Raw genomic sequence first — 23,058 nt, 5'->3', positions numbered from 1 at the left:
AAAAAAAAAAAGCACGGGACCCAAATCGGACCAGCCACTGACGTCGTGAACAGGGCTCTACCCATAGATGGGGAAAAGTCGACTGAGACGGATTTACGGATGGAGCAGATCCGGGTAAGGGGAGGGGCATAATTTCCAGTTGCGATGGGTAGGTGGAATTGAAAGGGAGAGAAAGGCGCGGCTAGACCACTGGCGGGCGGATAGTCTACATTTGTAAATTCGCTGAAGTGAATGTTGTTCATCGATACTACCTTAGGCATGTCAGTGGCAGTGTCCGTGACTTGTCGACCGCTCTTTCTGGGAAGAGAGAGGGGAGGGGGTGTCAAATCTAGAGTATGGAAAGTATGGAAAGTGAATCTGACTGCAGTGGAGAGGTTCGGGTCATTCATTTGCAACAGCAACAGAAAATAATTAAGGGGTTTCAAGGTTAAGAGGTTCGGTTCGGTGGATTGATTGATGGGCGTGGGCAATGAACAGACACTGGCCAAGTGGGAATAAAAAAAAAAAAAAAAAAAGGAAAGCAAAGCAATAGACAATTGCGGATTTCAGCCTCAGGCTCGGCGGGATTCAGCCCGGATCTACGGAGTGCAGTACATACTTGACAAAGGATCTTGCTGATTTACTGCTGTAACTACCCTGTAGACTTGACGGATCTCATGATGTCCTCCAAAGGCTCAGAAGCTCAGAAGCACCTAACCAAAAGTCGTCACGGCAAAGTCGGCAAGTCTAAATTGATTCCCAATCTCAAAGTGTATCGAGATAGTAAGATTGTACGGTGTTCTTAGGTTTGGAACAACCTACGAGCGGGATTATGCTTCTGGTGACTCGTACCTGCCTTAGAGCCTATGAGATGATCTGGAAGCAGAGTCACGCTACAGAGTACTCGACCGTGAAGATGGAAATGATCTCGACGGCAGTCAAATTGCGGTGTTCACGGAAAAGAAAACCTGAACACGCACACACACGGTAAAAGCAAATTGAACCTTAAATCCTCAAGCGAAGAAAAAGAAATGAACGAGAAAAAGGACCTGTTCAACCTCTGACTACCCAAGGGGCATCCCGATCACATTAGGCGGATCTTTTCGGCAGCACGGAAACAAGGGTCTAGGCGTCAATCCGCCCGGATGCGGCAGTGGATTCGATCGCGCCATGCAGGTGCGCCTTTCTGCCGTGGAACCAGGGTGAGGGGGGGGGAAGGGAAAGCTGACGACGTCAAGATCTGAGAAGACATACTACTTGTAGAGGGGGAAAAGAGTAGATGATTCATGAAAAGTATCGTTGGCTTGGTCGGCGGGCTCGGGGAAATGGGAACATGGCTGGATCTGGGGAAGTAGCAGTTTAGTGGACGAGGAATCATTTTCCCCTTTGGTGTTTACTTGAGCATTGACTGTATGAATCACCAATTGAGTTTCCATTCAGACAGCAGGACCAGGTTGAAGCTGTCCCCATACCTACCGGTACTCAGCCTGACCTTGTAAAATCTATGCCACCCCAAAAAAACCTCCGACATATTAGATTCTGAGTTATGATTTTGTGCAATGAGGCCGGCGACGATCAAGCCCGAGCCACTAAGTGACTTTAGTGAGCTAGTCCCCTTCCAATCTATTTATACACAATCTCCACCTTGATTGTGCACAGATTTTTTAGCCGAAAGAGCCCCATTTCTCATTTTGTGCAGGGACTATCTTCCGGGGGGGGGGAGGGGGCGGAGGCGGCCGGGCGCCTTGGGATTACTTTTCGCCTGTCTGTCGGTGTGACGAGGTGTTTGCTGTTGGCCTCGTCGCCTCAAATGTAAATTGTACTGTACGGTAGGGGGGGTGGGCATTGTTGTTTCGCATCTGATTCAGAGCGTGTCTCGACCCGGAGATCCGATCATGGCTCACACCCGCGCCGGCGCCCGCGCAAGACCAGGCAAACAAGCCTCCTCGATCAGACAGTGCAGGACGATGATCGTCAAAAAGTGATGCTGATCCGGGTAATATGAGATCCTTTCTAAGGCGAGCGGGCAAGGGAAAAGGGAAAAAGCAGAAGGACGGAGCCCAGACCATATCAATTGTCACTGCCCTGACCACCACGGACAGCTTGACGGGGCACCTGGCAGCCCTGCCATGCCATGGATAAGGGTTGACTGGGGATGTGGATGGTATGAGTACTTATCAAAATGCCGCATTCGACATAAGAAGCAGTAGCAATAGCTGTTGCCTTCGGCGGGAGGTAGATTGAGAGAGGGTTGGTGTGGGGTGGAAAATAGGATTACTGACCAGGTCATCCGCAGGTTGTGTGTCTTGTCCTCCTCCCCGTTACCACACATACAGACCACAGTACGGAGTACACCCTCACATACTCATACAACAGAGAAAGAGAAAGAAGTTGAGACAACGCAAGAATGGGCAGTGAGTGGTAAAGCCGGGTAAAGGCGACCACCGTGGAGTCATGACTGGAGGTGAACCCAGTAAGCCCGGTTCTAGGCAGTGGGTCTTGAGTAATGGAAAGAAGAAGGAGGGGATGGGGGGGGGGGGCAAAAAACCCGAGAAAATAATTAAAATCCAGCAAAAAACGGGAAATGAAATAAAATCAAAAACCAAGGACGGGGAGGAAGAAAAGTGGCCACAACGGAAGGAAAGGACACCCTCAAGGCCCGTGTAATGCTGGTTACGGTAAGGTATCGCCCGGCTTTGCCCATCTTAGCTCCGATCAGCCACTATGGGAAGGCAGTGGGACACACCACTGGCACAACAGGCTGAGGGTGGAAGGTCTAGATGGGTCGGGATGAGTCCGGGCAGTGTCTGGAACTGAAGGATGTTACCGTCCAATTACTTGTATGTTACAGGATGGTTACAGTGGGAATTATGGATAACTACACAGTATTGTTTCTATTCTTCTTGTACAATGATGTGTAAAAATGAGATAGTCTGGTAGAATAAAAGGCTGAGATGTAGATGAATATATATACAGATTATCAATGATAGATGTAAGAAGTATTATAGTTAGTGTAGAACAATTGGACCTGTTGACCACCTAGTAGGGTACTTGAGTACTACCACCTCTCTGCGGACTGACTGCAGAGAGCGGCGGCCTCGTGTCAGGAAATTCCCCAATCAGGCAGGGTGCGGTCTAGAACACGGGTGGAAAGTCGCAGCCCGAGGGTCTTGTTCCTTTCGGGCTGTCACTCACCCTTGAGGTCAACTCACTCACTCACTCACTCACTCACCACCCACTGCCACCACCTCCATCCATCCATCTGTTCTGGCCCTTCCATTTTTCCACCTTGGCTAGGCTCCTTTCTCTCTTTCTCTCTTTCCACCTCCTCCTACTCTCTTTTCTCTCCATTCCCCTAAAAAAAAAACCTTGTCCTTCTTCAGTTGTCTGTCGGTCCTGTTGCTGCTAGTGCTCATCTAAGTTAGTGCCTACTGACTGGATGGCGTCTGGCCGCTCTCCGAGTTTCGAGTCTCGAATTTCGAATTTCTACGACGGAGTACGGTAGTAGTCTCTTTGGGTTTCTAGCTTTCTAGCTGGAGTCTCTAGTCTCGCTCGCCCTTCAATCTCGCCCTTTCCCCACTGTATCATCATCGATCATCATCAACCACATCCACCCGCACACTTCCATTAACTAACAACCACCACCACAACTCTCTTTTCTTCTTCTTCTCCTCCTCCTCCTTCTTTACCTTCCTCTCCTCTCCTCTGCTCTGCTTCCTTCATCTTCCCCTCTCTTTTCCCCTCATCTATACTTCCTCCCTATACTTTACTTCCACCACATAGCAATCAATCTCCCGACCGTCCCGTCCTCCGCTCACTCTAAACTGGTTTTCTGCCTCAACCACCACTACCACCACTTCCACTACCTCGTTACCGGTATTTGTGTGATCATTGATTCAACTATATTTTCCGTGAAACCTTCCACCACACACGACCCTCCTGACAGACAACCTGACCATCATTTACCGAGCCGCTATCATTAAGAGGCGTTGATCTGCCCTCCCTCCAATTCCCCTCCCCTCCCACCACCACCCCCCCCCTTCCAATCGGTCTTATCTTCCGCCTCCTCCCGTTGCTCCAGGGCCCGATTCTGTTATTGGGTCCGCCTGCATCTCGCCCTCGCTGCTGCTTCCACTGTGCCAGCAGCGCCTCATCCGCAGACTGAATGAATTCTCCATTGTGTCATGGACCGTTTCGGCCTGCTTTGGAGGTGCGAAACAGCTCGGTCATGCGTTCTCCATATTCAACAACCTCTAGTTCCTCAACTTCGCCATCGTCAGAAGTGTCCGGGGAACCTAGCTCGCCCTTAAGAGCCGTGTCGCCATTTGACTCGCACGACCCCCTTCGCATTAGCCCGATCTCTCCTATCAAGCCACAACACCACTCCTCTCGATCTCCTGCATCCTTCCACCCTGATACTGGCTCCAGTCGGCTGAAGCGTCGAGCCTCGCAGGGCTCAATCCTCACTAAGCCTTCTCCAGTCTCCCGTTTCCTCTCGCGCAGCAACGCTTCTCTCCATCTCCCATCCTTCGAAGAACTTGGTCTCTCGTCGAAATTCTCCCGTTCCGACTCTCAGTCCTCTCCCCCGCAATCCCGCCTTCGTCTTTCCACTGGTCCGACTGCCTCCAGTTCGCTGGCGACTCGAGCATCGCAGTCTTCCTCTGCTGGGTGGGATTCGTCGGCCAAAAGTGACTACCTCTCTGCTCTTCCACCTACTCCCCCTGATGATAACGATCACATTGCGTGGAACCCTACCTCCGATATGTTGCTGTTCGAGTCACATGTAACTCGAAACCATGCGCCCATAGTCATGGACGAGGGTCCAAACATCGGCAATTCCCCAGCTCGGACTGACGGCCTCAGTAGCCCTTCCGACCAACTGTCAAACGTGTCACCGTCGAGCTCCGGTGGCAGCCCAGGGTCCTCAGATGAGATGGATTGTGATCACAGCTCATGGCTTGAGAACAGCATCGAAGCTACAGGTAAGTCAGCATCCAGAAATCCGCGAGTGAGCACCGCTAATCGGCCCATCGTGAATAGTCTCATCACTTGCTCTCTCGAACTCCCGCGGAGAGGCCGTCAAAATCGTCTCTCAGATGCTCCCATATCCTCGCACTGCTGACAAGGCCGCTACGATATCCTCCAGCGACAGTGTCTATTGCTCGTTAGTGCAGGCAGTACAAAATCGACTCCGCCATGGACAGTCGCCCTGGATCAATATCACCCACGCAGTTCCTGAACAATTCAGCCTCTCCAACCTACCATCCTCACCCCCGCATAGCCCTCGATATTCATTTTCCAACGACGATTACTTCAACTCCACCGTCTTCTCCAGTGCCGCTGTGGTATCAGCTTATCACGACTTCCGCGGTCCCATCCAAACCCGACCCTCTCACTCGCCCATGCCGATCGTTCCACCCCTCACGGTTCATCTCTCGATCTTGGAACGCTACCTCCCTCCCTCGTCGGCCCAGGAATACAAGGATCTCTTTTCGCCATATCGCCCGTCCTTCTTGGTTGATCGACTATCCGAGCTGTCCCCTCACGGGGGCTCGTTACTCTTTGTCTACCCGACTCGCAGGGGTGGATCTACCTTCAAGTCACAGTATCTGGGTCCTATTCTGGACCCCTTGCTTCGTCAACTCGTGGTCGTGAATGAACTTTCCACTGATATCGGTCGTTATCTGGGCAAGCTCTCTTCCGTGTCTCATATGGACGACTTCGACACGATGCGGGAGAACCTCGCCCAGCTCTGTAACTCTCTGAGCTCCTCTTCTTCTCAATTCAGTATTGTCGACGCTCGAAAAGGCAGCTCTCATCTCGATCGGGAACTTTGGACCGAATGGTTCATCCACCAAGAAAAAGCTCGCATGAAGGAGGTGCTTAGCTTGTATTGGCAGAATGGTCGGCGTCTTCCGGCCACCAAGGCTGTTTCCAATGTGTCTTCCACGAACTACATCTTGGAGGACAAGGAGGTGACCTCGGCCATGCTCTTGGGTGAGATCTTGGATGGGATTCGACGACGACCTTATGGCGAGGATTCCGAACCCCACGATGGAGTTGAGTTGGGCGTTTTCGTCATCCGCCGATCCCACTCATAAGCGGGCTCGGACAGGGTGGAGCGAGCTGCAGACGCATCACCCCCCTTGCGTCCCTCCTTCGTTCTACTCGTTGATTCTTGTTTTTTTTTTCTTTCTCTTTCTTTTTATTTTGTTTGTGGCTGGATATATGGTCGTACAATAAAAAGGGGACCTGGCGGGTCCGGCGGCGTCTTGAGGAGTTAGATGGACATTGGGTCTCAGTTTGCATGTTTGGGACGTCTATCTAGGAAGCATTGGCTGTTTGCATTGTTTTTCCGTTGGAACAGAATACCCAGGATATCTTGTGTTATGGAAGCGTGATGACCACTAGCTTGTGTCGATGATGATGACAATTATTACTATTAGCTTAGATGATGGATTGCAGGGTCCAAGTATCGAAATAAAATAGGATGTATTCATCCAAATTGGGGGTGCCAGTCTGGCATAGTCTACTGAAGAACTACTTTGCAATTGTATAGATTTGATTGCCTGGGACATTGATTCTTTCATCAGAACACAGGGTCTGACATTAGGCATGAGGTGCCGGGAGAAAAAGGTGACCTTACAAAGCTAGGAAGAGCAGTCCGATTTCATCTCAGCTCCAGGCTCCAAATACTATGGGAGTCTATTCACATTCAAGAATGCATCTTCCAGGCGAGCGGTTGAGCCGGGCGGTGAGAAATGTCCCCGACGCTAAGCTGTATCGGGCCAGCGGCCGGCTGCCCGCTTTCTGCTTCTCCTCCGTCACTGTTCATCCGTCCATTCATCCTTCCACTTTGTTCTGGTTCGCTTTGTCTGTCCATCTTGCGATATCTTTTTTGCCCTGAATGTGCTTAATTGTCGGAATTGGGACCTGCACTGCTCTCTAACAGCAGCAGTTCTGTCTAACGTCTCTCAATCGCACCTGTCTTTCAAACACAGCGGGAGAGTGAGTGAAAGAGAAATAGATCGCTTTCGCACTTGACCCAGCCCTCCAGCGTCTTCTATTTTGCACATTTACCTGGCGAGTGATCCGCCCAGATTATGGCTTACTCGCCTGCCCCTCCATCTCCAGTTCACAGTAGCGGCGTCCCAAACATGTCTAACAATATTCATTCCCGAGGGCGCTCGACAAGTCCTCCGACCAGCGTGCCGCTCTCCAAACGGGACAAGCGACGCAGCGCGCTTCAGGAGCGTCTTCAAGACCTGACGGCTTCCTTCAGTCAGAACCGAGACACCCAGTTTCGGCAACAATTGCATGCCCTTCAATGCGACATGACCTTAATCAACAATGCGGATCCTTACGAGCCGGGTCCGCTTCCCGATTCCGCGGACGAAATTGCACAACTGATTGAGAATACTGTCGGCGGAGGGAAATTCGCCAAGGAGATGGCTAGTCTGGCGGGGATGTGGTACTCGCGATTCGTGCAGGAAGTAAACCAGGCCAAGGCTGAAAAGGATGCAGATTTAGCGATGTTGGCAGTAAGTTTGCGTTCTTTCTTGATTTCTGCACCCCCCGGCCCCGGTTTGGCCTGCGCATGCTAATGAACCTTCTTGCCTAGCATCGTCATACCAACAATCTAGAAAGATTTCAACGGGAGTATGCGTTCCGCGTCCACTTCGCCGAAGAAGAATACAAGCACCTTGCAAATACCCTCCGCGAACGTCTCGTCCAGACCATTACCGGCAAACGGGCCCGTCTAATGCGGGAGAAAGAGCAGTTGGATCTGGCTGACACCAACGCTCTGCTCCTGCATCCGAACCAGTTCAGCATCACCAATCCTGCCAGCCCAGGTGGCATCCACGGTAACCGCAAGACGCGGCACACTCGCCATCGTGTCGATCTTGAGCTCGGCGAAGGAGCCATGGCAGAAACGTTCAACAGGCGAAAGAGAAAGGCACCCGAGGAAGATGTCGGCTCTCCAGTTCGGGACTCGGGCTTATCTTCGCATCCGGCCGAGCGCGCAAAAGCTCAGCTGGTGCAGCAACAGCAAGCGCCCGCATACGCAATCCAGAACCTTTTTACGGAGAAAGAGCTCAGTGCGCACGCCAACCATGCACATGTGGCTACCGTACACTTTTTCTCAACGTCCAAACGTGCGGATCAGCCCTCGGGTGCCGCCACCAACGGCAACAACACTGACGCGGATGAGGGATCCGGCGTCGACGGCACAGGCGCGGAAGACAACGGTACCCCGGCCACCGATATGGCTCGGACGGCCAGCCAAAACTTCCACGCCACGCGCTCGACCCGGGGACACGGCAACCACGCGCTGAACGCCCTGGCTGAGCTCTCTGATAAGCCCGCTGTGCGGCCCAATCTCCCCTACAACATTTTGGCCAATTACCACGCGCGTCCTAGTAACAACGGCGCTCCCCCGTTACCGCCACTCATGAACGAGGAAGTTGACGATGACTGGGCTCGCATGGACCGGCTGCATAATAAGCCGGTCGGCTTCGTTGACAGAGGCCTGGCGCAACTCCTTGTCGAGTCTAGTCCTGCTGAGGTGAACGGCGTCCCTCAAAACCCCAACCAGTTCAACATGTTGCATCCGGACTTCCCGACGGATATGGGGATGCATCTGTACCCTCTTTCAAAGGACACGGGAGATGGAGTCTATAGTAATGAACGGGCCAAGAAGAGTAGAACTTAGCCCCTCTTCTGGTGTCTCATTTTTGACTCGGTTATCCAACCCCCACCAAACCAAACCGCACATATGCCCCCCTCCGAACTATACCTCTTGGCCGGTCAACATCGATTGAATCGATACATGCATTGTTACCACCGCATTGCACGAGTACCAAAGACTACTTGGGAATCACGACTTTTACCATTACTTGCTACACCGGATCCGTTGGCTTACTTTACACCTACTACTTCTGACTACTACCACTTACACGCACGGAATACAACTAGCGGGAGTGAACACGATTGCTTTCTGCCTATCTTACTTTTGTTCTTACTGGTTCTTTGTTTGAAGGCGTTTGGGACGGCGAGAGGAGAACTTGGATTCTTTTTCCCCCTTTCTTTTTTGTTTCTTTTTCCCATCAAAACGCCTTGCTTTTCTTGGCTCTTGTCTGTCATACTTGAGCTACTTTAATTCATCCCCCATACCCTAGCTAGAGAGAAGAAAGAGTGAGAAGACGGAAAAGAAGCACTCAATGATATGACAAGACTTAATTTAACCTGACCATTTCGTCTGCTTTGGATTTGATTCAGTCGGAGGGTAGAGCATAAGGAATATATCTCTAGTAACGCATTGTTCTTGTTCTTGATCTTCTCATGCCAGTGGTGTTGTTTGTGTATATCGAACCACTTTCCGCGCCTTGCACGTATTCTCTACTATGAGTACTACCTGGGAGTAGGTACAGTTACTACTAGTACAGTACAGTACTCGGTAGGCTGTAGTACATTCCATGCATACTGCCCGAATCTCTAAAAGCGGCGGGAGATCCGCCTGTGTCTCCGCTCCACTTGGATTTTCGTCAGCAGGGATTAAGTGGCGGAGATAAGGAAGTGCCAGCCGGAGTTAGTTATAGATAGATCGATTCAACTCCGTAGGTAACTTTACAGGGATTTGCTCTTGGAAAAAAAGTAACTTCCAGTCTTTGTGTCTTTGCGTAAGTGACTAGCAGGCGCCAGCATACTTGCTAGTCATCAATAGTTTCTTTGCTTTTTGTCTCGAGCCACGCACCTCCCTCTGTCCCTTGAACCTTGGTCCTTATAAAGTTTGCCTCCCCCCCCCCCCCCCCCCCAAGAACCGGAAGTTGGATATGCGTGTCCTCTGGAGAAATTGGCATTCTCTCCATCGTCACAGTGTATCGGTCTCACGTGGGTCATCTTTCGAAAAACGCAATATGAGTACCCCCGCATCAGGGATCCTGTATTCGGCAGCTGTTTTGCTCGCGCCGGGATCTCCGGGCCCGAGTGATATCAAGGATAAGGTTCATCATCGTACCAGTGGCTTCAAGAACCCATGGAAGTAAGTCATCAAACTGAGCACGACACGAAGCCCGCTGAGCTGGATGTTAACTTTGTTCTCAATCATCAGCTCCTGGAAAGATATCACAATCAGTGATGCTGTACGGTTTTGGGGGTAAGTGCTCAGGCCGCAGAGAGCGACAACCGTGTATGCAGTGCAGGTTTGACAATGCATCGATGAGCTGACTCGTGCATGCTTCTTGCTGCTGTTACTTAAAGGCAGATGATCACGGGCAAGATCAAATTCCCGAGCACCGCACCGCCCACCATTCCTGTGCAGAAAGCAGAGTTTCTGGCCAGTCGCACCACTTCCAGCCTGCGCGCAACCTGGCTCGGCCATGCCTGTTACTATGTCGAATTTCCTAGCGGCCTGCGAGTCCTCTTCGACCCCGTTCTCGAGGACCGTTGCTCTCCGCTGTCTTGGATGGGTCCCAAGCGCTTCACCGACACTCCCTGCCAGGTTCAAGATATCCCTATCATCGACGCGGTCGTGATCTCCCACAACCACTATGACCATCTCTCTCATCCTACCATCAAGGAGATCTTTAGAAAACACCCGAATTGCCACTTCTTTGCTCCCCTGGGCAACAAGAGCTGGTTCGAGCAGCTCGGAATCAAGAACGTAACAGAGCTGGATTGGTGGGACGAGCGCGATCTCGTCCTGTCGCCCTCCCAGGAGTCCCCGGCAAAAGTCGAGGGAGCGGGTGAAGACATCAATTCCCCGTCCGCTGAGATCAAGGCTCGAATCGGCTGCCTCCCATCGCAACACACGAGTAACCGAGGGGTCTTTGACCGGGCCAAGACGCTCTGGGCTTCGTGGTCCATCGAGTCCGGGGGCCAGAAATTATACTTCGCTGGGTAGGTTCATGATCGAATGATCCGGGATAATTCCTCTTCCTAACCCAGATCTCCTGAACTTTGCACAGGGACACCGGGTACGCAGCAGTTCCAGAACTTCCAGCTGGCACCAACGACCATGCCCCAGAGCACAACTTCCCCACCTGCCCAGCCTTCAAACAGATCGGACAATACCGAGGCCCCTTTGACTTAGGGTTGATCCCCATTGGAGCCTACGCGCCCAGATGGTTCATGAGCACCATGCACGCCGACCCTCACGATGCTGTCAAGATCTTCCGAGACACCCAATGCAAGCGAGCCATGGCCATCCACTGGGGCACATGGGTCTTGACCGAAGAAGAGGTGCTTGAACCCCCCAAGAAGCTGAAGGAGGCATTGCGAGACCACGATCTTCCGGAAACGGGGGTTTTCGATGTCTGTGATATCGGCGAAAGTCGCGAGTTCTGAGAGAGAGAGAGAGATAACCTTAACCTTTCGGGGAAGGATTTGAAATATAGTGTTCGATCAAATGTGTACAACAAGGTTTTTTTTGCTTGTGTTAGAGCCTCCCTAGTTTTTAATATGTCTTTTGACTTTTGTGGATTGTTTTTATTGAATGTACTTTTTGCTACACGCTCCTCTCCTGCACTGGATGCACTGGGCATCCGTTAAGCTACAACTCATTTTGCTTTTTTCTCACCGTCTTTCTTGCATATGACTTGTCTAAACGGAAATTCTCCATCCACTCCATCGCAGAAAATTTCATTTGAATTAACAGAGGGGTCACCCTGCAAGGCGAAGGGCAGTGGATGACTTATGAACTGGCCTGTCCCCTTCCTTTCCGATGGCCAACGTTGGGGAGTGGGAGCATCATCCACAATCCATCCACAAACGTGCCCCATGAGCCAAATCATCTATGATCGCCAGCTTGACCACCGCTGTCTATGTATGCTCTACGGCATGGAGAAAAATGCTTGACAGAAGACACCTATCGCGTTATCTGTATCATCCATACCGTGGAAAACTGGTCAATTGATGTATGCTTCACCGTGTGAAAGGTTAGTAGTCGAAGAAGCTGTTGCGCGTTCTTCTCTGTTCTCTACCTGTGCTTACAATTGATGTTCTAGCCATCGATGAATGCTCTAATCCAAGTCCGGTGACACGCTGGCCTTCTTGCTTCCTTGCCTTTACTAGGTTCCAGCTGGCTTCTAGCCCCAGAGACTCTTTCTGGGAAGCGCTGTATTTTGCCCATCAAACTAGCTGTACCAGGGCATCTTGGTGGCTGGCGGATCATCATGTCCTCGTCCAGCATGCTTCCGCCCGTAGGGCCTGTGGGTCATGCCTACCCCCGACGACGACGCCGAAGCAGCAGCAGCAGCAGCAACAGCAGCAGGCAGTACTCCTGGACCGGGCCCCGACCGAAGCCCTGGGGCGGTTCCCGCGGCTACTCCACCGACGACGAAGACGAGGTCCTCTACGACCTGGACGAAGCCGCCCTGGCGCAGCTGCCCGTGCACCTCCAAGACACCATGCGCGAGTTGCAGCTGGAGCGCGTCCACCGGTTCCAGCAGCAGCAGAGCGCCCACAACGAGCTCCGGCTCTGCAGGCCCCCCGTCTACCACAGCGACTATGCCGAGACCTGGTTCAAGAACATGATGGCCCGGCTATCGGCGGACCAGGAGATGAGTGAGGCCCACTACCATCTGCGACAGGCCCAGGGAAACACCTACCAGCAGGATGGAAGTTGGCGCTCGCAGCAGCAGCAGTGGTCGGTCAACCGGCACAATGATATTCAGGCTGCTGCTGATGCTGCTGCTGCCGCTGCCGCTGCCGCCGCCGCCGCCATGGGGGGAAACAGTACTTGGTTCGGAGATGATGGTGAACCGGGACTGGAAATATCCCCGCCTCTTCATCGTCATCATAATGATGTGGCGGTTTTTGAAAGGGATGTGGATCGCTCACCTGTCAGCTCGAGGCGGTTTTACAGTATGCATTATGGGCATGGACCGCGGCTGGAGGAAAGAGGCCGACCTTTGTATGAGACAGACACGGGGAGTAGTAGTAGAGAACGGCGGCGCGGGGATGGCAGGGGCGCGGCTCAATCCTATGATCCACGGAAGAAGAGCCGGTCGGTCATAAATTTCATGCGCTGTAGGGTGAAGAGGAGTATCCGAAGAATGGGGAGGCTGTTGAAGAGATAAAATCGGGATGGGCCTCTGATTGTGCTGGCGTTTTTGCGGTATACCACTTTTTGAGCTTGACGGGTGTTTATTATATTCTTCTATGGGTTGGATTGGGATATTCGTTGTTGAGAGATCAGCCATTGCAGTTGCTGCGATGTGTGCAGTTCGTTATATAGAGATTAGTATGTGTATAACGTTATAACCAAGTAGAAGATGATATTGAGGCGGTCGGGAATTCCAGTGGTAGAACTGATAGATCAGGGGAAGGGTGGCACTAAACCCAATCCAGGCTAGTTGGCGGTGAGCTTCTTGTCCGCCATCCCACTTCGGGGTGCGCTGGAAATTTGATGGTGACGGCGGGCACAACACCTTAAGTTCCCCATCCTACGAACCGGCCTCTTCTTTTGGCTGTTTGCTGCTCAGATTCTGCTTCCTTCCGCAGGATTATCTTAATATCGTTTATCTTATCCCCTCCTCTCCTACACACGCCAAAGAACCACCGCCAAAATGCAGGCTCCGGTGGTGGTGATGAGTATGTTGCTTTGAGGGGGGAGGTTTTGCCTGTGCTTGGCCTCAGAATGCTGACTTGTTTATAGACACCAACGCTGGTGACAGACAGGTTGGTCGTAAAGCTCAGCTGTCCAACATTGCCGCTGCGAAGACGTACGTCAAACCCTTCCCAACCCCCGCCTCCCCGCTCCGGTCTCTAATACAGGATTGTCAACTGCAGCGTTGCGGATATTATCCGGTCATGTCTCGGACCCAAGGCTATGCTGAAAATGCTGCTGGATCCAATGGGCGGTATTGTCCTGACGAACGACGGACACGCTATCCTGAGAGAAATTGAGGTGTCGCACCCCGCCGCGAAGAGCATGATCGAATTGAGCCGCACTCAGGACGAGGAGGTCGGAGATGGAACGACGACCGTCATTATTCTTGGTATGCATGCATTGCTGCTTCGGGGCTTTCCTGATTGCCGAAGCAAGCCTGCTAACATGTACCAGCCGGTGAAATGCTCGCACAGGCCCTTCCCCAACTCGAACGCAACATCCACCCCGTTGTCATCATCTCCGCCTTCAAGCGTGCTTTGGCTGACGCCCTCGCCATCGTCGAGGAGGTCTCGATACCCGTCGACATCGACGACGACAAGGCCATGTACACCCTCATCCAGTCCTCCATCGGAACCAAGTTCGTCTCTCGGTGGTCGGAGCTTATGTGCAGCCTCGCCCTGAAGGCGGTCCGGACTGTGTCCTTCGACGCTGGCGGTGGCAAGCGTGAGGTTGACATCAAGCGCTACGCTCGTATCGAGAAGATCCCCGGTGGTCAGATTGAGGACAGTGAGGTTATCGACGGTGTCATGGTCAACAAGGATATCACGCACCCGAAGATGCGGAGAAGAATCGAGAACCCCCGCATCATCTTGCTCGACTGCCCGTTGGAGTACAAGAAGGGCGAATCGCAGACGAACATCGAGATCACCAAGGAGGATGACTGGAACCGTATCTTGCAGATCGAGGAGGAGCAGGTTAAGCACATGTGTGATGCCATCTTGGCTCTGAAGCCCGACGTTGTCATCACCGAGAAGGGTGTCTCGGGTAGGAACCAAGCGCTGAGATGTTGGGTTTGCATATAGCTAATTCCTGTGTTCAGATCTCGCTCAGCACTTCCTGATGAAGGCCAATGTCACGGCTCTCCGCCGTGTCAGAAAGACGGACAACAACCGTATCGCCAGAGCCACGGGCGCCACCATTGTCAACCGCGTGGACGACCTCCAGGAGTCCGACGTCGGAACCCAGTGTGGTCTGTTCGAGATCGAGAAGATTGGCGACGAGTACTTCACCTTCATGAGAAAGTGCCAGAGCCCCAAGGCCTGCACGATCCTCCTCCGCGGTCCCTCGAAGGATATCCTGAACGAGATAGAGCGTAACCTCCAGGATGCCATGGCCGTGGCCCGGAATGTTATCTTCCACCCCCGCCTTTCCCCCGGCGGTGGTGCCATTGAGATGGCCGTCTCTGTCCGATTGAGCCAGCTGGCCAAGTCGATCGAGGGCGTCCAGCAGTGGCCCTACAAGGCTGTCGCCGACGCCATGGAGGTCATCCCCCGCACATTAGCACAGAACGCCGGTGCCAGCCCCATCCGTGTTCTCACTCGTATGAGAGCCAAGCACGTCGAGGGCCACACCACCTGGGGTCTGGACGGCGACTCCGGAGCTTTGGTTGATATGAAGGAGTACGGAGTCTGGGAGCCCGAAGCTGTCAAGCTTCAGAGCATCAAGACTGCTGTTGAGGTGAGTGCCCGCGCTGTCAATGTCAGATTGTCCCCCAAGCTAACCAGAGAAACTAGTCCGCATGCCTGCTCCTCCGTGTTGACGACATCTGCAGCGGTAAGTCGGCCCAGCAAGTGGGTGTCGGAGCCGGTGGCGGCGACGAGTAAATTGAGCGAGAGATATCAAAGATAGTAAAAATTGCGTACATAATTCTGCACGATGACTTTTCGGTAACGGACATTCTGTAAGAACATCCTAGACTTTCAAAATAATGGGTATCTTCATATCGTACATTGTAATCCTACCGCGTCTTTTTCCACATGTTGTGCAATGGTGGCCATAGCACTTTCCAGCCATTACCTCCCCCCCAATCTAATCCAATGCAATTCAATCATCATGGATAATGATCCCCTGCACCTCCCCACCAGCCTCGCCATTGCCATTGCCATTGCAAACCTCCGCCCCAGCAACGATACCATCCCCAGCCGCCGCCGCCGTCTCATCCGCCCGATCAACCACCATCCGATCCCCAGCAGCTCCATCCTTCCCCTCCCCACCACCGGCCTGATGAGTGGTTTCCTTCCTCGCATTAGCGCGCTTCTTCTCCCTCCGCCGCCGGTTCTTCTCTGTCCGCTCCTCGTCCCGCCGCTTGGTGTCGGCCTGCTTCCGCGCCCACGCCTCGTCCTCCTGCTCCTGGATCACCTCGTTCTGCATCAGCCGGATCCGCTCGTACTCGCGCCGCCGGCTGGCCTTGTAGACGTGGAACTCGCCGGAGCCCGCGCCGGCCGACGACCCCTGCACGTTGGCGACGATCTCCGGCGGCGGCGGCAGCGACCCCGCCGTGCGCGGGGGTCGTTGGGTGGGCAGATGGATCTCGCGCGTCGGGTCCCGCATCAGCGTCTCGATCTGCGAGGCTTGTTCGGATTGTGCGGTTTGCGGGGTGTTCAGGGCGCGTCGCTTGAGGGGCCGTTTGCTGCGCGGGTCGGCGCTTGTGGGGATCGATTCGGGGATGGGTTCGGACATTTTCGGGAGGGGTTGTTTTTTGGTGGTAGTGGTTGTGGTGGTTTTGTGAGGAGGAGGAGTTGAGGTCTAGGTTGGTGATGGGTGGAAAGTGTAGGTGTAGGATTGTTGGAGGGTTTGATGATCGGCGGTGCCGGTGGTTGTTCTGGAAGCTTTGGGAAGGGGAAGTGGGTGGCTGTGCCAAGACTGCCTTTAATGTAGGGAAGTTTATCCGAGGTTGGGCGACTTGAAGTATATACTGCTATCGTCCGCGGTATGACAGGCTGACAACTTTATAGTCCACGACAATTCTTTTCTATAGCTCAAGACTGAAGGGGAAAAACAGTGCACAATGGCCGATGGGGCCTGTTCTTGCCTAATCCCTTTGGAGGTGTTGTTGAGAAAAGTGACAAACCCCTCCCTCCCTGTTCATTATCTATACTTCCTCTTCCCGGCGGGGCTGGCTGGTCTTTCTGGCATGTAATCACACACGGCTTGTAGGAGGTCGTGAAGTGCGTCGGCCCTCTTTGATCGGTCTCTGGCCCTGAGCTCTTCATTCACTCCCTGAGGTGAACGGCAGAGCCGCCTCAAGGCTCCAAGGAGCTTCTTTCACTTCCCCTCAACCTGACGGGTGATCCCATACCTCTGACGCTATTTCTCTTCCTCCTCTTCTTCTTCTTCCTCCTCCTCTCGTCAGCAAACTACTACCCTCGCACCTCACAGAATCTACTCCCTTCTCTCTCCTTCCCACTATCACTTGGATCTGGCTTTCCCAAATACTTGCTCACTGCGGATTCAAACGCTTGTGCAAGTCGTGTATCCTCGTTTCTAACCATGGCGGCGACTGCTGAGGCACAAAGAAATACGAAGGCCCACGTAAGTTCAGTGAGCTGAGGCAGAGATCGTCTACTACTCTTTCTATAATTCAAAGCTCATGTTCAGCAGTTCGAACCAGATGATATATGTTGTCTGGTCTCAAATCCGTCTCGCGTGTGCTCTGTTGAGGTATGCTTACCAGGTCTCTTGTAGCAAACCTTCTCTCAGATACTGATTAGATGCAGGGTACTCATGATGATGTACTCTTCTCTTCCCCCTCTCCAGAACACAGAGCTCTGGTGTGACTGACCTATGCTGCATACAAGCCCCTAGTTTACCCGCTGGACGAATACCTCATCCTTTCTCATCCATCGACACCCGCGGGAATTTTGGAGAAATTCCTGCAGACAGAGGACGTACGTAACAAAGCTCAGGGACCTCTTCTGCGTGTTTACTAAGGTCTCTTTTGCTCCTCAACAGGCCCCGCAAGGATATGTCTTTGTCCGGTTCGTGGATAGATCGCAGGGCTACTCGCTGATTCCTGAAAATGAGCTTCAACTCATCGACAGAGAATGCCACATTGGTGATATCGTCAAATACCAAGCACACGATGCCATGTGTGGCAGGGTACTAAGTTGCCGGACTAAATACACCCTGGAGCCTGTCGCGTCTCTCCCCAGCAACTCACTAACAGGGGAACATGGTCCGCTTAGATTCAAGGATAAGCCGAAGTGTCTCAGCTCTAACATAATGCCACCGATGGACGAACTACAATCTAACTTGCTACATGATGTTGTCGTCTCCGACATCGAGTCTCATGAGCCATTCGCTGTGGGAGACCATATCATATATCAGCAGAAGCTTGGGGTCATCCGGCATGTTGATCGAGATCCTGTGTTTTTGACGAGGCAAAGCGAGGTCGTCACCCTCTACAATCCATTGAACGTCGAATGTCCAACTTGGGTCGACCCAGCAAGGCTGGTGTGGATGCCACGCGGTGGAGAGATCACTAAACAGTCGGAGGTTGCCGGAGCCGAGATAGTATACAAGGACCCTGGTCAAGTCTATCCTGGCCGAGCTGCCTTGGTCGATGCCGCGAACATGTGCGAAGTCTATGGTGCTCGTACCAAGAACCCAACTCGTGGTCGTCAGCATGTCTGCACGTTGGCTACACCAGCTTCACAGTACCATGTCAAGTGGGTGATGCCAAATGCGTTCGGGATTGGCATAGACAAAACCACAGTCACTGGGGGGACGGAGATAATCAGAGCATCTTTGTTCAAGAAGTATGCGGTCAAGTGTGACTTCGGTCGGGCCCCGACGAACAAGTCTAGTGAGGAGGAGCTTCAGCTGAGGCCTAGATGCTTGATTAAACTGGGAAGTGTAGTGCGCTTCCGTGACACGGTTGGAGCGGCTGCAAAATACCCTCATTATCGTCACGTCCCAGTTGAATATTCGTATGGGTATGATCTGAATGTCTTTCGAATTGTCTCATCCAAGACAGACACGACAGTTCAGTGGCAAAACGGGAAGGTTACCATAGAGAACGCAATATCTCTGCATACACCCAATCCCTATCCCGCGGAAGAGGTCTTTCCTGGAGATTTGACTGTTCTCAAAGACTCGGTTCAGGCAATTCCTTCGACCGGAGGTGATAATAGATGTTCGTCATGCTTGTCGCTTCATTCACACGAAGTGGGCGTGGTTCAAGAGGTGGATAGTCGAGAGCGAGTAGCATATGTTCGATGGTACGACGACGCTACTGTTGAGCTCCCGCTACACGGATACTGTCTAAACCACGAATACACTCGACTGGGAACCTTGAACACCAAGAGAACTCCAGTCTCGCTCTACGAGCTCGCCTCTTTCCCTGCCCTGCGTAGGTCACCAGGGAAACTTGTGCATATTATACCGAGCACGATACACGCATCTGTGTTGCAAGCTCTCCGGGTAAGCCCTGCGTCTGGCAATGGCGCCGATCATTCGAGCCATGCACCTTCCAAGCACTTCGATGCTATACGGAGCTACCTCGAGAAATCGAAGAGAGACGTCGTTCGTACTGCATGGTTCAAGAGCACAATCGTAGTCGACAACTCTCCGGCACCTACACGCCTCAGTATTCACTACGAAGACTTCTGCGCAAGGTTAAATGCGAACTTTGTCGGGATGATCATGAAACCCAACACCGATGGTACCGTCACGGTGCGGTTGACTCACGGAGATTCATGTGTGGATATTGAGATGCCAACGGAGAGAATCTTGTTGTCATATCCTTGTGAATGTGAAGAAATGCCTCTTAATGAGTTGGCTCCGAACGACGAGTCTGAAGATCTCGACACAGATGATACCGATAATGAAGACACTGATGACGATGATGATGCCAACTGCCACGGAGTATCCCATAGGGAAGAGGCAGGGCCTACACACACTTCGAAAGATGCACTGGAACACATTGAGGACTTCCCGTATTATCACGTCACAATGGCAGATGCTGAAGGAGACATGGAAATGAGTGGAACAGAACCCTCCGGATCATCGGCTCCTCCAGCGTTCCTCGTACTCGAAGGACCCCCTCCCTCTGATCATCATTTCATCTCGAGTGAGCCCGCGGGGGATTCCAGCTTGAGTATCAAGCGCATACAAAAGGAATGGAGGGTCCTCAATACATCTCTTCCTGCTGGCATCTATGTCCGTTCATGGGAGTCACGCGTGGATCTCATCAGGACTCTGATTGTTGGGCCTGCGGGCACTCCGTACGAGCATGCGCCTTTTGTGATCGATTTCCACCTCACGGATCAATTCCCAAGCAAGCCCCCGGCTGCTTTCTTTCACTACTGGTCCGTCACCGAGGCAGAAATCAATCCTAATCTGCACCTTGACGGCCAGGTTTGCCTTAGTCTGTTGGGCACATGGCCTGCACAGAACCCAAATGAGGTTTGGTCTTCGTCCAAGTCTACGCTTCTCCAGATCATGGTTTCCATCATGGGTTTGGTCCTGGTCAAACGTCCGTTTTACAGTAAGGCAGTCCCTTCAGACCTGAAAAGCCCCGTTGCTAAGCACTAACTCCTGCAGATGAGCCTGGCTTCGAAACCCTTGCTACAGACGAGGAGAAGCGGATTGACTCGATTCAATACACCGAGCGAGCATTCCTACTGACGCGGAAGTTGATGATACATGCTCTGGCAAATGAGGTGTCTGGCTTCGATGATGTTACCTCGTGGCTATATTTCCCCGCGCCCACGACCGCGACCGCGCTGAGCATGAATCGTCCTCATCTGATCCGTCGAGCCATCGATGATGCGCTGGCAATGATTGAGCATCACCACCGCACCTCCGCGGGCCAAGAGTCAGCTGTCGGAGACGCTTCTGCATACATGTCGCGGCTCAGCCTTGGGGCAGTGGTCATGCTTCAGAAGCACATCGCCGATTTGGAGAAACTTCATACCATCTGGCTTGAAGCGCTTCGGGATCGTTGTGGACATGAGCCTGAACTATGATCTGTGAGAGCACCTCATATTTGTGGAGACCCGGCTGGGATAGGCTCTCAGGTTCTCAGGTTCTCATGTTCTCAGTGATATTTGTTGTTGGTGAAATCTGATGTATGTACGAGTCAAGCCCGTGCTCATGGTTGATTTTTTAGGCAACAATGGGTGGGATAGGCAGCGATAGGCGACATCTGATGAGCAATGATATCTAGGAATTGAACTGCTACTTTGGGAGCGTCTATACTAGGTAGATGATGCCTGTAAGAGTTCTCGACTGTTCTTCAGCCTTCTGCAGGAAGACCGATGATTTCGAAGTATTCTCGAAGAACCGACCGCAGCGACCGCAGGAATTGAAGATGTAGTATTGATAATAACCACCAACCTCAGGATTCCAAGTGGCTCCATAATAAAAAGAATTGAAGAGCCCGTGTCAGTCTGTCATCTAGAGCAAACCAAAATTCAACAACGATCATTACCAGCCATGAGCGTCGTAGCAAAAGGGCGGCGAGGAGCCCTGCGGCAATGGTCTTTGGCGGGTTCCGTTGGGCTGTTGGCTCGCCCGCACTCCCTTTCCCACTCACGCTCGTTTTCCTTCCTCTCTCAGACCACCTCCGATTGTTTCCTCTTCTGTTTTAAACCTCGCTGTCAATTCTTTTTATTTCTTTTCTTTCTTTTCCATCGCCCACCTACTGTTGGTGTGTCTTCGAACTTTCTCAACAGTCTTGAGTGATTGACCTGCTTTCTCAAACCCAGTGAAGTCAGGTGTTTGTGTCAGAACCCAAGAAACTTGCCGCACGTAGCACCGTCGTCATTGCAGTCCGGCAAAAATGGGCGCATATCGTTTGGGTAAGTTCCGTTCCATCGATCCTTTTCTGCCTTCGAAGTACAGTGTTGTTGTGTACATCCGATTGTCTCCAGACATAAATCTGTATCGATATGTGAAATATGGGCCGTTGATAGGGATTTGTTGTCTACGAGTCTTCAATATTTGTTCTGCCGAGCTGCTCGCTGCTGTCCTGCCAACTGTCACATTATCCACTTCACCAGATTCCTAGAGATCTTTTTTTTTCTTTTGGATTCTCCTATAATATTTTACACTGGGTTTCCTTCAGTTGTCTGCACTACTAGCACAAGCATGCTAGTCGACGAACTATGCACCTCTGATTTATTGAGCTCTGAACTAACCTATTCCCCCAGAGGAGGCGAGCAGCAGCCGTGCCGGCTGCCAGAACAAGGAATGCAAGGACGCCAAAATCAAGATCGCCAAGGGGGAGCTCCGTCACGGCAGCTGGGTCGAAGCAGGTGATTACCAGAGCTGGAAATGGCGTCACTGGTAAGTTTTTCTCCCTGGCCATCTGCAAGCAGCGGGCATTTTGAGCCTTCTTTTTTGTGTATCGTGTGTCATGAGAACCCTTTCAGTATCTGATGTACCTCCCCCCCCCCCACATTCAGGGGCTGTGTCACGCCGAATGTCATCCAGAATCTGAAGGATGCTATCAAGGACATAAGTGGTGGGGATGAGACGGATTGCTCGGCTCTCGATGGCTTTGATGAGCTTTCTGAGGAGAATCAAGACAAGGTTCGTCGGGCGTTGGAGCAGGGGCATGTTGATGATGAGGATTGGAAGGGGGTAAGTTTTTCTCTTTCTTTTTCTTGGTGTCGATGGGGGTTGGTTGGGGTTGGTGCTGTTTGCTTGCTCGTGGGTCAATGAGCAATTCTAATCCGTCTCGATGATTAGGATGTTGAAGTCAACCGTCCTGGTATGAATGGCTTCCGTTCGAAGGCCACTAAAAAGGAGGCTGCGGCTAAGGTAAGATTCTCTGACTAAATACCTGGCTTTGCTTCAGACTTGAAACTGACATAAATGGACAGAAGAAGGCTCAGGCCAAAGCTGACGAGGAGGATGAGGCGGAGCCTACCCCCAAGAGCAAGAAGCGCAGTCGTGCTCAGCCCAAGAAAGACCCTAAGGTTGAGGCTGAGGCTGACGGTGAGCAGCAGGAGCACGAAGAAGAAGCACCCAAGCCTAAGCGATCCAGGAAGAGCGCTCAACCTAAGCCTGTATCTGATGAAGACGAGGAAGAGGAGGTCAAGCCGAAGACTTCCAAGCGCGGTCGTCCAGCCAAATCCAAGGCCGCTGTCGAGGAAGCCGACGAGGAGCCTGCTGCCGCTAAGAAGAAGGCCGCGAAGAAGCCGACCAAGGCCGCTGCTGCTACTGCTGACGATGAGGAGAAGCCTAAGCGGGGCCGGAAGAAGAAGGCTGCTTGATCTTGATGCTCGCGTATTCACCAGGACGTTGCTGTCTTCGTCGAAGCATCTTCCCACCTCAGGTACATTCTCTCACTGTCTATGATCTGCTAATAGTGTTGTTACTGTTGTTCTGTCATGGTATGTCCGGTAGCGATCATCCTGTTTCATGTCGTGTATCTGGGGCCTACTTTATCTGCATGCTTG

General features: G+C 52.3%; 8 protein-coding genes across 8 annotated transcripts; 7 read left to right on the top strand and 1 right to left on the bottom strand.

The window, feature by feature from the left end:
• Positions 1-4,207: 4,207 nt before the first annotated feature.
• Positions 4,208-6,080, top strand: BO72DRAFT_378505 (uncharacterized protein; the record flags this gene model as incomplete). Its single annotated transcript, XM_040941312.1, has 2 exons — positions 4,208-4,961; positions 5,020-6,080. 2 exons carry the CDS (start codon positions 4,208-4,210, stop codon positions 6,078-6,080), a joined length of 1,815 nt encoding a protein of 604 aa, XP_040800973.1.
• A 1,002-nt stretch (positions 6,081-7,082) lies between these two features.
• BO72DRAFT_468805 (Sds3 domain-containing protein) lies at positions 7,083-8,692 on the top strand (the record flags this gene model as incomplete). The annotated part of the gene is made up of 2 exons (XM_040946928.1): positions 7,083-7,520; positions 7,601-8,692. The coding sequence occupies 2 exons, from the start codon at positions 7,083-7,085 to the stop codon at positions 8,690-8,692; spliced, it is 1,530 nt and encodes a 509-aa protein (XP_040800972.1).
• Positions 8,693-9,796: 1,104 nt separating this feature from the next.
• Positions 9,797-11,601, top strand: BO72DRAFT_448324 (putative Zn-dependent hydrolase/oxidoreductase family protein). The gene is made up of 4 exons (XM_040944767.1): positions 9,797-10,021; positions 10,091-10,135; positions 10,240-10,878; positions 10,947-11,601. The coding sequence occupies exons 1-4, from the start codon at positions 9,897-9,899 to the stop codon at positions 11,323-11,325; spliced, it is 1,188 nt and encodes a 395-aa protein (XP_040800971.1). The 5' UTR covers positions 9,797-9,896; the 3' UTR covers positions 11,326-11,601.
• Positions 11,602-11,803: 202 nt separating this feature from the next.
• BO72DRAFT_116611 (uncharacterized protein) lies at positions 11,804-13,258 on the top strand. Its single transcript, XM_040938979.1, has 2 exons — positions 11,804-11,915; positions 11,985-13,258. The coding sequence occupies exon 2, from the start codon at positions 12,153-12,155 to the stop codon at positions 13,056-13,058; it is 906 nt and encodes a 301-aa protein (XP_040800970.1). The 5' UTR covers positions 11,804-11,915; positions 11,985-12,152; the 3' UTR covers positions 13,059-13,258.
• Positions 13,259-13,399: 141 nt separating this feature from the next.
• On the top strand, positions 13,400-15,538 carry BO72DRAFT_448321 (chaperonin-containing T-complex subunit CCT3). Its single transcript, XM_040944766.1, has 6 exons — positions 13,400-13,572; positions 13,637-13,703; positions 13,771-13,979; positions 14,045-14,635; positions 14,691-15,328; positions 15,385-15,538. Exons 1-6 carry the CDS (start codon positions 13,548-13,550, stop codon positions 15,472-15,474), a joined length of 1,620 nt encoding a protein of 539 aa, XP_040800969.1. The 5' UTR covers positions 13,400-13,547; the 3' UTR covers positions 15,475-15,538.
• BO72DRAFT_448320 (PRKRIP1 family protein) lies at positions 15,512-16,470 on the bottom strand. Its single transcript, XM_040944765.1, has one exon. It carries the CDS (start codon positions 16,328-16,330, stop codon positions 15,695-15,697), a length of 636 nt encoding a protein of 211 aa, XP_040800968.1. The 5' UTR covers positions 16,331-16,470; the 3' UTR covers positions 15,512-15,694.
• Positions 16,471-17,140: 670 nt separating this feature from the next.
• Positions 17,141-20,619, top strand: BO72DRAFT_496569 (ubiquitin-conjugating enzyme E2; the record flags this gene model as incomplete). The annotated part of the gene is made up of 7 exons (XM_040948640.1): positions 17,141-17,182; positions 17,252-17,311; positions 17,368-17,382; positions 17,449-17,538; positions 17,603-17,739; positions 17,836-20,138; positions 20,195-20,619. 7 exons carry the CDS (start codon positions 17,141-17,143, stop codon positions 20,617-20,619), a joined length of 3,072 nt encoding a protein of 1,023 aa, XP_040800967.1.
• Positions 20,620-21,434: 815 nt separating this feature from the next.
• Positions 21,435-22,872, top strand: BO72DRAFT_496568 (uncharacterized protein; the record flags this gene model as incomplete). Its single annotated transcript, XM_040948639.1, has 5 exons — positions 21,435-21,453; positions 21,805-21,940; positions 22,060-22,237; positions 22,346-22,417; positions 22,480-22,872. The coding sequence occupies 5 exons, from the start codon at positions 21,435-21,437 to the stop codon at positions 22,870-22,872; spliced, it is 798 nt and encodes a 265-aa protein (XP_040800966.1).
• Between the last annotated feature and the right edge of the window lie 186 nt (positions 22,873-23,058).

The sequence above is a fragment of the Aspergillus fijiensis genome, assembly GCF_003184825.1.
Source record: "Aspergillus fijiensis CBS 313.89 unplaced genomic scaffold BO72scaffold_25, whole genome shotgun sequence".
NCBI classification, from domain to species: Eukaryota; Fungi; Ascomycota; class Eurotiomycetes; order Eurotiales; family Aspergillaceae; genus Aspergillus; species Aspergillus fijiensis.
The sequence above is the reverse complement of the archived record's forward strand: the minus strand, read 5'-3'. Positions and strand labels throughout refer to the sequence as shown.